The 14,523-nt window shown below is 35.2% G+C and overlaps 1 protein-coding gene across 1 annotated transcript; it reads right to left on the bottom strand.

Moving 5' to 3' along the window:
* Positions 1 to 1,478: 1,478 nt before the first annotated feature.
* Positions 1,479 to 4,306, bottom strand: LOC109184997 (zinc finger BED domain-containing protein RICESLEEPER 2-like). Its single transcript, XM_019334993.1, has 3 exons — positions 2,215 to 4,306; positions 2,067 to 2,125; positions 1,479 to 1,547 (listed from the first exon to the last, which is right to left on the bottom strand). The coding sequence occupies exons 1-3, from the start codon at positions 4,304 to 4,306 to the stop codon at positions 1,479 to 1,481; spliced, it is 2,220 nt and encodes a 739-aa protein (XP_019190538.1).
* Positions 4,307 to 14,523: the final 10,217 nt, after the last annotated feature.

Below are 14,523 nucleotides of genomic sequence, written 5' to 3'. Positions count from 1 at the left end.
CCAAAATCACAATCTTAGTTCAAACATTGATTTTTTCTTCAAAATACTATCGAATTAAGTGTGTAATCAATAAAAGATGAGAACTAAAAATTCGAGAATATAATCTTAATGTTACTAAGCCTACTTCACGTCAATTAAGTTGGAGAGTGTTGTTGGATAGTATCCGATGAATCGACGAATAACGCATCTTTGTCTCCGTAGTCCTTAATATGCACATCAACAATCTTAAATATTAGGCCGCCTAGCTATGCCATATAGTAATTTCAAACTTATGAACTTTGAGGTTGCATGCAATAAAAAGTATATTTTAAATATACTAAGGGTACATTATATATGTATGTAAGGTACTTTCAATAGAAAAATAATGTATTTTTAATATATTAACAATGTATTTGATATTCGTGATCCATACAATTATGTGGACAATCGTTCACACAATAATTTGCCAGTAGAAATTGAAATATATATAAATAAATAAATAAATAAATAAATAAATAAATAAATAAATAAATAAATAAATATATATATATATATATATATATATATATATATATATATATATATATATATATATATTATTGCAATTATTATCATTATTATCATTATTATCATTATTATTATTGCAATTATTATTGCAATTATTATTATTATTATTATTATTATTATTATTATTATTATTATTATTATTATTATTATTGTTATTGTTATTATAATTAACAACAATATTATTATGGTCTTGTGAAAATTAAATGTTGATTATCACCATTTAATTTTCACAAGACCATATAGCTTTATTATATATAGGATTATTATTATTATTATTATTATTATTATTATTATTATTATTATTATTATTATTATTATTATTATTATTATTATTATTATTATTATTATTATTATACCCTTAGGTCATTTTACATGTTAATCTAAACAGCTAATTTTTTCAAATATCTTTTTACCAACCGTTGATAGGCGTGTACATTCGGACGGTTCGGACGGATCGGGTGAGAGATAGGTGCATCCGTTCGGATTTCGGTTTTGTATTTTGACTACCCTATCCGTTTAAAAATGCTGACTTATCCGGTCGGTTATATCCTAGTTCGGGTTTGGTCGGGTCGGTCGGATATCCGAAATTATTTCGGATATTAACAATTGTTGAAATCAAATCAAAAATTCATAAATTAAAATCAAAAGCAAAATAATAAGTAACTGAAAGTTTGAAATACTGAATAATACTGAATAAATAAGTAAATAATTAATAGAATGATAGTGTAATAGACTAATACCAGTAATAGTGTAATACTAAGTTACTAAGTTAGTAATTAGTATTACTAAGTAGTCTATTAACTAACATTAAGAGTCTTAACTCTTAAGTGGCTAAGACTAAGAGTCTAAGAGACTAAGACTCCAAAAAAACTACAGAAGTACATACATACTAGCTTGTATACTACTTACTACATACAAATTTACATAACTGTTTAAACTTTAAACCGAAGCCCCACAAAAACAAATTCACCCAAAATCAGCAACTCAGCATTCAGCAACTCCTAGACTTTTAGAATTCAGACAATTAGAGTAGTTATTCTTCTTCCTGTGAATTGTGGCAAGTTAGTGTAGATAATTAGTACACAAGCAAGTAAACAAGTAAAGCAACTGAGCAAGCATTAGAAAATGAAAAACAGAGAAGGGATTATATAAATATTGGCTCAGTAAGCATATTTTACATATCATTTGGATTAAGGGCCTATTGCTTCAATATACCTTAAGTATAGAGCAACTGACCAACTTAATCCTTTCCTTTTCAGATTGAAGGTGGAAGCTTCATCATTGCCAAACTTGCCAACTTAAAGTGAACAGACAGAATAAAAGAGTCCATACATTACCAAATGCCCAAGGTACATGAGGCAGCAACTTAGTACAAGTTACCAGGCCTTCACACTTACAGAGTTACAGAGTCTGAGACTTACAGATGTGAGATGTCCAGTGGGCTCAAAAAATAGCAAGTGAGATTAGATTGCAATTTAGTTAGAATCAATAAAATCAAGTAATGTAAATAATAACATTACAGGAATTGTAGCAAGTGTAGAACCAAGAGACCTCCCACTTCCACCATCACCACTTAACTCTGCAAAATAAACAAGAAAAGTATTAACAATTTAAGCAATTTAAAATATAAGTATAAAGGATTATAATGTTCAAACTACAAAGTCATACCTTTTTCAAACCTCTCCAACTCTTCCAGATTCTCCTCAATACATAAAGGAGTATTTTGCTTTCTAAGCCAATCTTGTGTACACACCAATGCTTCCACAATTTTTGGAGTTAAAGAACTCCTAAAAGGATCCAATACTCTTCCAGATGTACTGAAGGCAGATTCTGAGGCTACAGTGGAGATTGGAATGGCTAGGACATCCCTAGCAAGCTTAGACAGAACTGGAAACCTAGCAGAGTTGATCTTCCACCATCCAAGTATGTCAAAAGATTCTTCCTCTTCAACTATTCCCTCACTCAAGTACATATCCAACTCAGTTTGTTTCTTACCCCCAGACTCCAATCTTTGCTTTTTAATTTGGGACTTCAGAAAATGTTGTGGCTTCCCAACAGAAACAGAAGAGGCAGATGTAGGCTGTACAGACACAGGCACAGAAGGGACAGGCATAGAAGGGACAGAAGAAGAGGCATATGTAGAATAATCATCAAATAACTCAGCAAGACCAGCAACTACTTTGTCATAGAATTTTTGACCCTTTTCCTCACCATACATATGATTAAACTGAGTAGGCATATACTCTAACTTGTCTCTAGGGTCTAGAATGTTTGCAAAAAATATCATTAGATTCATTTTTTCCACATCACCCCAATACTTTTCAAATTTTGCCTTCATATTTTTCCCCATCACACCAACTGGCCCACCAACTTCCACCATGCCTTTCAATAGGCAGTACAGATCAGAAATCTCAGTAAAGAAAGTGTTTGAGGTGACATATAAAGAACCAGAAATTCTAATGGTCATGTCATAAAAACACTTCAGCAAATGAACCAGACTGCCAACAGATTCCCAGTCCATAAAATCAGGAATTGAATTACCCAAATCAGACTTAAAAGAGCAATCAGACTCCAAAGATTCAAACACTTTTTGGTAAGTTAATGCAGACTGCAACATTAAATAGGTAGAGTTCCATCTGGTTGGAACATCTAAACACAAAGAAGACCTTTGTTCAATACTCAACCAATCAACCAAATCCCTGAACTTCTTGAGTCTAGCAGGAGAGTTTCTAACATATCTAACCACCTCCCTAACCTTCTTAACTGAACTATCACAATCCTTAAGACCATCTTGAACTACTAGGTTTAAGATATGGGCAATACATCTCATGTGAAGATACTTTGTCCTCACAGTAGATGATCCCCAAGACAACATTTTTTTCTTCAGAAAAACCATAGCAGTGTCATTTGATGAGGCATTATCAACAGTCACAGAAAACACATCTCTAAGCCCCCACTCAAGCAAACAATTTTCTAGGGCTTTGGCTAGATATTCACCTTTGTGAGAAGTAACAGGGACAAATGCAAGGATTTTCTTATGAAGCTTCCACTCAGAATCAATGAAATGGGCAGTAACTACCATGTAGTTAATTCCTTGGATGGATGTCCAAGAATCTGTAGTGATACTAACCCTATGACTGCTTCCCCTTAAAAATTGCTTCAATTTCAGTCTCTCCTCATCATAGACAACTAGGATGTCCCTACTTATAGTCCACCTGGATGGAACTATAAACCTAGGGCAAGCAATAGCTATGAACCTCCTGAAACCTATTCCCTCCACAAACCTAAAAGGCAATTCATCTATGATTATCATTTCAACCAAGGCCCTCCTTATTGACTCTTGATTAAAAACCCAAGTCCCTATTTCTCCCACAGTAGGCTGACCATCTGTAAGTGATGTAACAACCTGAAATGTTAACAGGGACTGCCTAGTTTCCTTGGAGTGAGGATTTTTCAAACAGCTAACCATGTGATTTCTTAAGGAAGAAGTCCCATGTTTTTTTGTCTCACAGTGGTAAATTTTGGCACAATAAATGCATTTGCCTTTTACAACCACATTATTAGTGTCCTTTATTGCCTCAAAATGATCCCACACTGGTGATCTGGAAGCAACCTGTTTCCTCTTCTTGGCTGGAACAGCAGTAGGAGGTTGCTCATTCTGTTGATTCTCAACAGTTTGGGCTTCCACCCCTGAAGGTCCATCAATTGAGGAGCTGGGAGGTTGACTACCAGGAGTACCAAGCATACTGATATTATCCATCTAAAAATGGTGAACTATCAGTACACACAACAGGATTCAAAAGCATTCCAGAATCAGACACATTTTGTGTCATCATTAAACAGGAATGCATAATTAATTAAAGGGCATTATTCAATACAAAATTACAAATATACAAATACAATTAAGGGAATACATCCATAAACTTACAAAGAAATCCAGATTCAGGGATATATTTCAAATATCCAGATGAATCAGAGACTGTTATAACATAAAAACAGCTCATTTCATCAACATCATTAACTGAATTTCTAAGGGGCTTCCACCAATTAAAGCCTTTAAGAGACATTATAAGTTTATAACACTCAAATTAACATAAAAACAGCTCATTTCATCAACATCATTAACTGAATTTCTAAGGGGCTTCCACCAATTAAAGCCTTTAAGAGACATTATAAGTTTATAACACTCAAATTAAACAGACTCTTATTAGTTAAAACAGTCAGTGCTTCCACCACAAGGGACAAGGGACAAGTGATATACAATCTGGAACTTCTCAACAGATTGACTTAATCACAGTCCACAATTCAAAGAATCATAGAAACCATAATCAAGTATCATAACATCACAAACAAGGGACAAGGGACAAGTGATATACAATCTGGAACTTCTCAACAGATTGACTTAATCACAGTCCACAATTCAAAGAATCATAGAAACCATAATCAAGTATCATAACATCACAAACAAGGGACAAGGGACAAGGGACAAGTGATATACAATCTGGAACTTCTCAACAGATTGACTTAATCACAGTCCACAATTCAGAGAATCATAGAAACCATAGTCAGTGCTTCCACCACATTATCACAGAGACACAAAATAGATCACAAATTCGCAATAAACTCAGAGCAATATGCCAACATATCTAAGAAATAACTTTTACAAAACTAGGGTTTGCAGTAACAACTAACAAAGACACAAAGTCAGTGCTTCCACTACAATATCACAGAGACCACATAATACATCACAATAAATTTAAGAATAGGGTCAGCGAGTTACTTCTTTTCTCACAAATACCCCGGAGAACGAGGGCTTCAGCCTTCAGGCCTTCAGTTTACTGGAAGTCGACGTCTCGACGACACCAGTAGTCCACCACAGCACCACGTCCACGACCACCACAGCACCACTACACCAGTCAGGGCATGAGGGCTTCCACCAGTGACCAACAGAACCAACCGGACAAGGAGAGTATACACTACAAAGAAGGTAGTCTTTGTCTAGTACAGAAAGACTAGAGAGAACTGAGGAGTGAGGACTAAAATCGCAAGGTGAGAGTGTGAGACTGCGCAGAGAACCAGAGAGAACTGAGAGTCTCAGAGAATGAGAGAAGACTCAGAAGAGAAGCTCTCGTCTGGAAACCCTAGCAAGAGAAAGGAATCAAGAGACTGACTGCGCAAGTGTGGAGTTAGGAGTAACAACATATATATATACTAAGCCTAAACGACGTCGTATTGCTATCTACATACGCAACCCTAGCTTTTATCGGGTATTCGGACGGGTCGGGTGAATTTTTAACCCACCCTATCCGAACTCCGTAAACCGACGTTGTTTTAGGTGTCGGTTCGGTTTTGCAACTCGGATATCGGTTCGGTTCGGTTGGTCTATTTCGGTTCGCGGTTCGGCCGGTTTTTTCGGTTTCTTCGGATTATGCTCAGCCCTAACCGTTGATATAATTCGCTGGTCAAATTCGCTTTTTCAAATATCTTTTTGCCAACTGTTGATATAATTTGCTGGTCAAATTCGCTAATATAATCCATTAACGCTAACCGCTAACTGCTGATTGTCAAACAAGGACATTGCGAGGTAGTTCTCACTTCAATTTGTTGTGTGATTTGAATAATCTCTTTGTCAACAAATCCCTCAAGTAGTTAATATGATTGGCTTTTATTAATTATATTTTTTAAAATTTTTTCATGGTATTAATAAAATAGTTGGTAAATAAATATATAGCATTATTTTGTATTATAACTTTGATATTTAATTTAAAAATAGTGCACAAAAAAAGATATTAGACAATGTAGCGAATATAATCAATTGATGAATTTGAATGTAAAGAATTTTTACATTAGAGAAATATAAAAACAATATAGCTAATAAAATTATTTCTCTTAATTAATTTATTGATAATGAATATTTTTTTTTAAATAAAGATATTGTAGAGACAATGTAGCGAATATAATCAATTGATGGATTTGAATGTAAAGAATTTTTATATTGGAGAAAAATAAATAAATACAATATAACTAATGAAATTATTTTTCTTATTTAATTTATTGATAATGAATAATTTTTTTTTGAATACAGACATTGTAGACACATAATTCTAAATTAAAGAAATGCATATGTATTATTTTTTGTTGTCGCTACTAAATTATTATTAAATTTAATAAGAGTAAAATAGAGTACTAATTATGCCAATTTTGATTGGAATGGGGTTCGAACCTAAGACCTTTCTTTTTGAAATCAATGAGTAAGTTAACGGTGAACTAACCGAAATTAACGAAAAAGATAATATTTAACGGAAAAGTTAACGGATAATCATATTCATTAAGGATAAATTAGGAAATCTTAAGGAAAAATTAAAATCTGATCAATCTGAGCCATTCATTTGATTACAAATTTTGACCGCCATTTTTTCTACCCATTGTAGGCCTAACTCTCTTGGGCTCTTATTAGTATAGTAGATATATATATATATATATATATATATATATATATATATATATATATATATATATATATATATATATATATACACACACACACACACACACACACAAACCCTTAGAAGTAAAAGACACTAAAGAAGTTCTAAACATTAAATTGGATTAATGGCATTCAGAAAACAACATAAAACAACATAAAAATAGCATAAAAAACAAATCCATTTCAGATGAGTGACATGTCCTCTCCCAGTATCTACTCTACTGAGACAATAGGGAAAGAGACAAGTAGATACTCAATCAGTACTATATAGTCATAACTCATAAGGCATCTAAATGTTTCAAAAATTCATTGAATTGGTTAAGTCCTCAACCTGAGGACCAACATAAACTATTTTCAAATCAACCTTACCTCTTTTGATATGATCTCACTCAACTCCAGAAGAAATTGTGCCGTGAAGTGGAACTTAATCTTGAGTGATTATTCAACCTATTGAACTAGTCTTTTGGAATGAAAAATGTTCTTTAGATTTTTTTTTTTTGGAAGCAGAAAATGTTCTTTAGATACTACTTCCAAATTTTAAAACTTCAGATTTCATTATCACAAAAGATAAAGTTCAATTATTTCATCAATAATTAAAGATAGATACTGCTTCAATTTTAAACAGCTAAATCTAAGAAACTGGCAGTCTCTAAAATCCGAGTAGACAACATTTGCTCGAAAATCGCTAAACTTGTTTAATTAAGTCCAAATTGACTTGTTTATCAAGTAAATCTATGTGATGTTGACACGTGTCCTTTTTTATTTTATTTTTTAAAACAAATATTTTTTATCTATTAAAAATTAAAAATATTATTTATTATAAATAAATAAATTAATTAAATAAAAAAATAAAAAACAACCACCGGCTGTTCGCGCTGAACAGTTGGTAGCTGTCTTTGTAACACCCCCGATTTTACGTACTAAACAAAGACAATTAAAGCTTAGAGATAGAGATTTAAACCAAACATTGAGTATTAAAAAGTCGCGGAAGCTAATTAGTCAACCGGGAAATGCTATGCCACATCTACTAATTGTTAGATGCACAGGTTAAAACCAAGGTACTAAATTTCAAAACCAACATAAAATCCACAAGTTTAACGTTTAGGGCACACAGGCCACAAGTCTAGGCTAAGAGTAAAGGAAGGATACGCTAAACATCATCCTCTTCTAGTGCGCTCAAGACCGAACTACTATGTACTTGTAAAACATAAGGGGTATCACCCGTTAGCGAATAATGCTAAGTAACCCACCACTACGCGTTGAGTACAATATAGTATAGATATAAGAAAATCATTTGAGACTTGGAATACATAGATATAGTCTTAGCAACACTGGCTTTAAAGCAAGGACTAGAGGCGACATATAACTCATCATAGAACACTCTCAATCACCCGACCACCAAACGATAAATCAATAGATCAATACAATGATAAGGACAACAAAATAATCAACAAGATATGATAACCAATATCAATCAAAGGACAACAGAATAAGCATCGAGATACGATAATCAATATCAATCAAAAGGTAAACATCAATACATGCTCATAAGCAAATGAAAGTCAAGGATCACAATCAATGACCGTTTCCAAGTTCCAACCTTATACCAAGTTCCAACCTTTACACCGCTCCATCCTTATTTCAGTTCCAACCTGTACCTCCAGGCCACCCTGTACAACCAGTCCAACCTTATTCCTCCTGGAGCCAATGCTCCCCGCCTGCTTTACCGCCTGCTTGCCGCCAACTTTTCATAATGATCATGATCATGATATATATATATATATATATATATATATATATATATATATATATATATATATATATATATATATATATATATATATATATAACCCCTTTCATTTGAGCAAAGCTCACCGCCAGCTTTCAATCACAAACACATAGTCATCGACATAGATACTTGAGGCTCAACAATAACTCAATCAAGAAGAATCAATAGAGTACAACATTTGTACAAGCTTACAACAAGAGATTCAATCGAAGGATTTCAAGAATAGACATGAAAGGAACATTCAAGACAATGGCACAATAACGTTAGACTTCAATCCAAAGATTACAATGATTGGTGAACATGATAAGAGTCTAAAAGTTTATAATTTCACATTGCATTTAAGCTTATTTTCCTTGTTATTTGTTATAATTTTGTCCGAAGTATCCTCATTTGATTCATTTGTGTGCTTATGAGTAATTCTTGATGATTTAGATGAATTGAGTGATTTTTGGGGCATTTCGGATGCATGTAGAGTCAATGGGAGTCAATGAGAAGCTATGAAGATGGAGAAACACCTTTTAGAGAGCCAAATTATGGTGTGTTTATTGGTCTTGGTCATTTGGACAAACAAAGGCAAAAGTGGAGCAAAAGAGCAAGAAGTTGAAATTTCCGCACAAATCGTCCACTTCTCGGTTTTTTGATCATATCTCTACGTAGGAATGTCCAAACCAAGTGAATTTTATATCATTGGAAAGCTAAATTGAAGGGATACAACTTTGATTCAAGCACCAAAGACTAATTAAAAGGTTTTGAGGGTGAAAACTGGCCTAAAAGACGACCTCAGTGCACAGGCAGTGCACACTGCCTGTGGCCACGGGTCTGGCCACGGCCGTGGCCACACCCGTGGCCACTGGGCAGTGTGCCCTGCATTTCTGGCCACGGGTGAAGCCACGCCCGTGGCCAGCCCTCTGCAACTTTTTGCAGCCCGTTTTTTACCCTTTTAAGGGGATTTTTCCACCCCAAAACATATCTTTCATTACATCTTTCATTTCCCTTTCATTTCTCTAGTTAGGATTAGTTTAGAATAGCTTAGATTATTGTAGATTTGTGTTTCCTTTCCATTTCCAAGCTCAAGAACATTGCAAATCTTGGATTTCAAGGCTTCAATAGAGAAGTTTTCTTATTCATCTCTTCTCTTTACTTTTCATCTATGCTTTCAATTTCTCTTTTAATATTGTGTATCTATTGTTATATTATGAGTAGCTAAGTATTTTGGGACTAGGATTTGGTTTGATTTCTTGCTATTTATGCCTATTTGAGTTGTATTGCATAAAGGGGATTATTTGGGTGATCTAGGGTTGTTGTGTGAAATGGGTTTGTTGAGAAATTTGTGTATGATTGTTGGATCCCAATTATATGCTTGATTTGGAGTGTGTTTGTTGCTACGAGAGTAGGGCTTGTACACTAGCCACACATTCACACACTTAATACCCAATACGAGAGTATTTTGGGTGTTAAGGGGAATCTTTGCCTTGTGTTCTTGGTTGGGCATCCTTGGGTTGAATTGTCACGAGAGTGGAGTTCAATGTGAGGTTGCAAGTCCAAATAGCTACGAGAGTGGTATTTAGACACTTTTGTACATCTCACTTACCCTATGCCTTGAGTTAATTCCCTAATCCTTAGTACAATATTTGGCATCTTAGCTTGAATCAACCAAATCCCGGTCCTTTGTTTTACTTGTCTTATTTGTTATTAGCCTAATCATATCAAACCAACTCCTTATCGATAGGTCTAGCTTCTAAAAGAATAGTTCTAGCTTATGCTTAACTTCACTTTGCATCAATTCCTAACATTACAAGAGCCATCTCCAGTGGAACGATATCTTAACACTATACTGTAATTTGATACTTGATGGATGCGTGAAAAACGTCCTCATCAGAACACAAGTTACCAATCTTAATTGAGAACGAATGAACAACCACATACTAGTACCAACAACATCGTAACTAGCATGCAAATCAATATGATAAACATAACGGTTCAAATGAACATCAAAGACTTCACATTAATCCAACGAATCACAAAGTTGGACCTTAAACATGATTCACGACTCATAAATCCTACCATGGATACTTAGGACATCGTTCTAGACGTACAAAACATCAAAGAAGACACACAATTGCACAACGGTTCAACAAAACGGAGGCCAAAACATCACGTACCAGTGGGCGGAACGGTGGGGGGTCAACCACCCGCCACGCCCCCCACTGTGTACCAGCGAGTGGAACCGCGGGTGGCCAACCACCCGTGGCCCTCCCCCTGCCACAACCACGTACTCAGCGGGTAGACCGGCAGGTGGCACACCACCCGCCCATGTACCCGCTGGTACACCCGAGCCAAGAAGAATTTCCCTTCGGGGAAAATTGAAATGGAGTCCAAGTGCAAGTCCAAAACATCCAAAATCTCACATTCAACAACAAAGGAACTTGAACAACAAGAATAGCTCAAAGAATAGCATTTATGAACCCTAACCACAAGCTCTAACATGCATAAACACAAGATTATGCACAAATTTACTCAAGAACATTAAGAACATCAAGAAATCATCAATAGCAAGCATAAAGTAGGTTTTGTAGAACATGGGTTACCTCTTAAGCCTAAGAACACTTTCACCAACTCCTATCCTTCCTCTTGGAGGTCTTCTTCTTCAAGATCTTATCAAACACAACAAAAAACCCAAACAAGACAACAAAACTTAGAAAAAGATAAGGAAAGACTAAGTAAAAACACTAGCCAAGCTTAGGACTTACCCTTCCTAAGGTGGTAGAGGAAGAAAGTTAGGATCTTGGTGGATTCCTTGCAAGATAGGGGGTGGGTTTTAGTCTAGCTTGGGGAAGAAGCTAAACTTTAGAGAGAAGATAGATAGAAATGGATTTCTTGCCTAATGTGGGAAATACAAGAGTGGTGGTGCTAGGGAAATATCTTAGAGGTCAAGTAAAAGTTAGGAAAAGACTATAATAGCCTCCCTTGTCCACAAAAAGGTTAGGAAGAACTCAAAGGCTAGGTACAAAGCATAAAGCATAAAGTCTCTCCCATTGACTAATTCAATTGACTAAGGTATTTAGTCAATTTAGGTCCTCCAACTATTTTAGCAAGGAAATTGGAAAGGGAATTGTAGGGAAATTTAGAATTAATTGGATGATTAATTCTGTTTAAATGATAATTTTCCGGGGTGTCACAATCTTCTTCACGGCTATCTGGCAGGACGGCCACGATCGTATAAGGAAGACAACCATGACCGACGAAGGAAGACAACCATGGCCGTCTTCTAGATCTGGAACAAGGGCTACGACCTTGGCCGCCGCCCTCATTCCAGTCCTCCGTCCTTGGCGCGAACAGCCGGTGGTTGTTTTTTTAATTAAATAATTTATTTATAATAAATAATATTTTTAATTTTTAATAAAAAATATATGTTTTAAAAAATAAAATAAAAAGGACACATGTCAACACCGCATAGATTTAACCTGATAAACAAGTCAATTTGGACTTAATTGAACAATTTTACTAGTTTAGGGGACTTGAACAGAGTTTTTTTTTTACTTAGGGGACCCAATTGCAATATCTACTCAACTTATGGGCCAATTTGACACTTTTTCCTATTATATATTCTGTATAAGGGTATTTATGTCTTTTAAAAATCTATTCCACTTTTATTCCTTTAACCATCCATACACTATAATACAATTCCTAAAGTCTATTCTTCACCGAACCAAACGATATAATACAATTCCTATTCTATTCCTTACTTATTCCATTCCATGTGGAATAGTATTGCTATTCCCTCAAAATTCATTCCATGAACCAAACGTGTTGTCAGTGTGCTCACCCCTAGTGGGGTTTTCATGCTCAAAGGGTAGTAACTAGTTCAAGTAGCACATGATGTTTTCTACCAAGCTACTTCACATATAATAGGGTATCTAGGATGTTTTCTACCGGATACAGACTTACTAAATTGACTAGAGCTCGCAACTGAGCCGGAGCTCACCACTACACAACCTTCCAACCACTTGTTTCCTAAAAAATATACATACATACATATATACATACATATATATATATATATATATATATATATATATATATATATATATATATATTTCCCAAAAAGTATTTCTAAACTCAAAAGAAACACAAAAGGCAGTGCTGCAAAGAAGAAGTCTCACGAAACCCAAATGGTTCCGTGAGGGAGACCACATCACCACGGAACTAGTGACGGAACTATCTAGTTCTGCCGCTGAGTTCCACGGTCACCAAGGAACCTTGTGAATGAACTAGAGAGTTCCGCCACTAGTTCCATGGTCTTCTCACGAGTTGGGCAGCGGAACTGTTTCACCCCAAATCATAGCAGTCAACACATAAGCTTTCATACACACTGTTGAAAGACTTAAAAAACTACCATGTTGAAAGACTTAAGAACTGAAAGTACTCTCTGATTTCTTACATGATTACTTGGAACATCAGATTACAACAATATATAGGCTAAAGAAAGAGCATAGGGAAGACTCATAATAAATGAAACAATCTGCCCAAGACAACTCCTCTTCTCTTCAAGGAGACACAACCTTAGTGATGCATAGGAGAGGACACATCCCTAATGAGGCATAGGAGAGGTTGCGCAAGGAGATATTTCCAACACTCCCTTGAAGAAGGAACATGCAAATCAAATGCTCATAGCTTGCTACAAATGAAATCAATCCTAGGTCCACAAAGAGATTTAGTGAGTATATAACCAAATTGATCATTTGACCCAACAAATGTGGTGACAATGTCTCCGGTTGCAACCTTCTCTCGTATAAAGTGACAATCAACCTCAATATATTTGGTCCTTTCATGGTAGACATGATTGGATGCAATGTGTAAAGCTTCCTGATTATCACAAATTAATTTCATAGGATCGCGCTTGCAAAAATTGAGTTCTGTGAGGAGTTGTTTCACCCAAATTAGCTCACAAGTCCCTTGTGCCATTGCTTGGTATTCTGTTTCTGCGCTTGATCGTGCAACCACATATTGTTTCTTGCTTTTCCAAGAAATTAGATTACCTCCAAACAGAATACAGTATCCAGATGTTGATGTCCTATCCAAATGACATCCTGTCCAATCTGCATTTGTGTAACCAACAATTTCTGTATGTTCGTGATCTTTGTAGAGTAAACATGTACCTGGATATCTTTTCACATGTCTTAAAATTCTGATAGCTGCAACTAATCTTCGATATCTGCTTGGATCGGATAGAGGTTCCCCCTAGTGCTGGAAGAAGTTTGACATTCGGATCCATGGGTGTGTCAACTGACTTGCTATTTGTCATACGTGTTTCTTCAAGAATATCCAAAGCATATTTCCGTTGTGACATGTAGATACCTTGTTTGGATTGAGGAACTTCAATACCAAGGAAATACTTTAATTTTCCAAGATCCTTTGTCTCATAATGTTGAAACATATGTTTCTTTAGTTCGTTTATTCCTTCCATATCATTCCATGTGATCACAATGTCATCAACATAAACCACTAAATATATGCTTTTTTTCCAAATAGATGTCTATATAAGACAAAGTGATCAGCTTTGCTTTGAATCATGCCAAATTGTTGGATCACATCACTAAATCTTCCAAACCAGGCACGTGGAGATTGCTTCAGAGAGAATGTATGTGGCTTCAAGTGCATTTCCTAAGAAGTCAGATTCTTCAACTGAAGTGGAAAGGAA

This window comes from Ipomoea nil, unplaced genomic scaffold (assembly GCF_001879475.1).
Source record: "Ipomoea nil cultivar Tokyo-kokei standard unplaced genomic scaffold, Asagao_1.1 scaffold1303, whole genome shotgun sequence".
In the NCBI taxonomy this organism is placed as follows: domain Eukaryota; kingdom Viridiplantae; phylum Streptophyta; class Magnoliopsida; order Solanales; family Convolvulaceae; genus Ipomoea; species Ipomoea nil.
Note: the sequence above shows the minus strand (reverse complement) of the source record. Positions and strands in the feature narration are given on the sequence as shown.

Coding starts and splice junctions, on each gene's coding strand:
- LOC109184997 (XM_019334993.1), bottom strand. CDS start 4,306: ATGGATAATATCAGTATGCTTGGTACTCCTGGTAGTCAACCTCCCAGC. Junction 2,126..2,214: donor GTTGGAGAGGTTTGAAAAAG/GTATGACTTTGT, acceptor TTTATTTTGCAG/AGTTAAGTGGTGATGGTGGA. Junction 1,548..2,066: donor CTACACTTGCTACAATTCCT/GTAATGTTATTA, acceptor CTAAAAGTCTAG/GAGTTGCTGAATGCTGAGTT.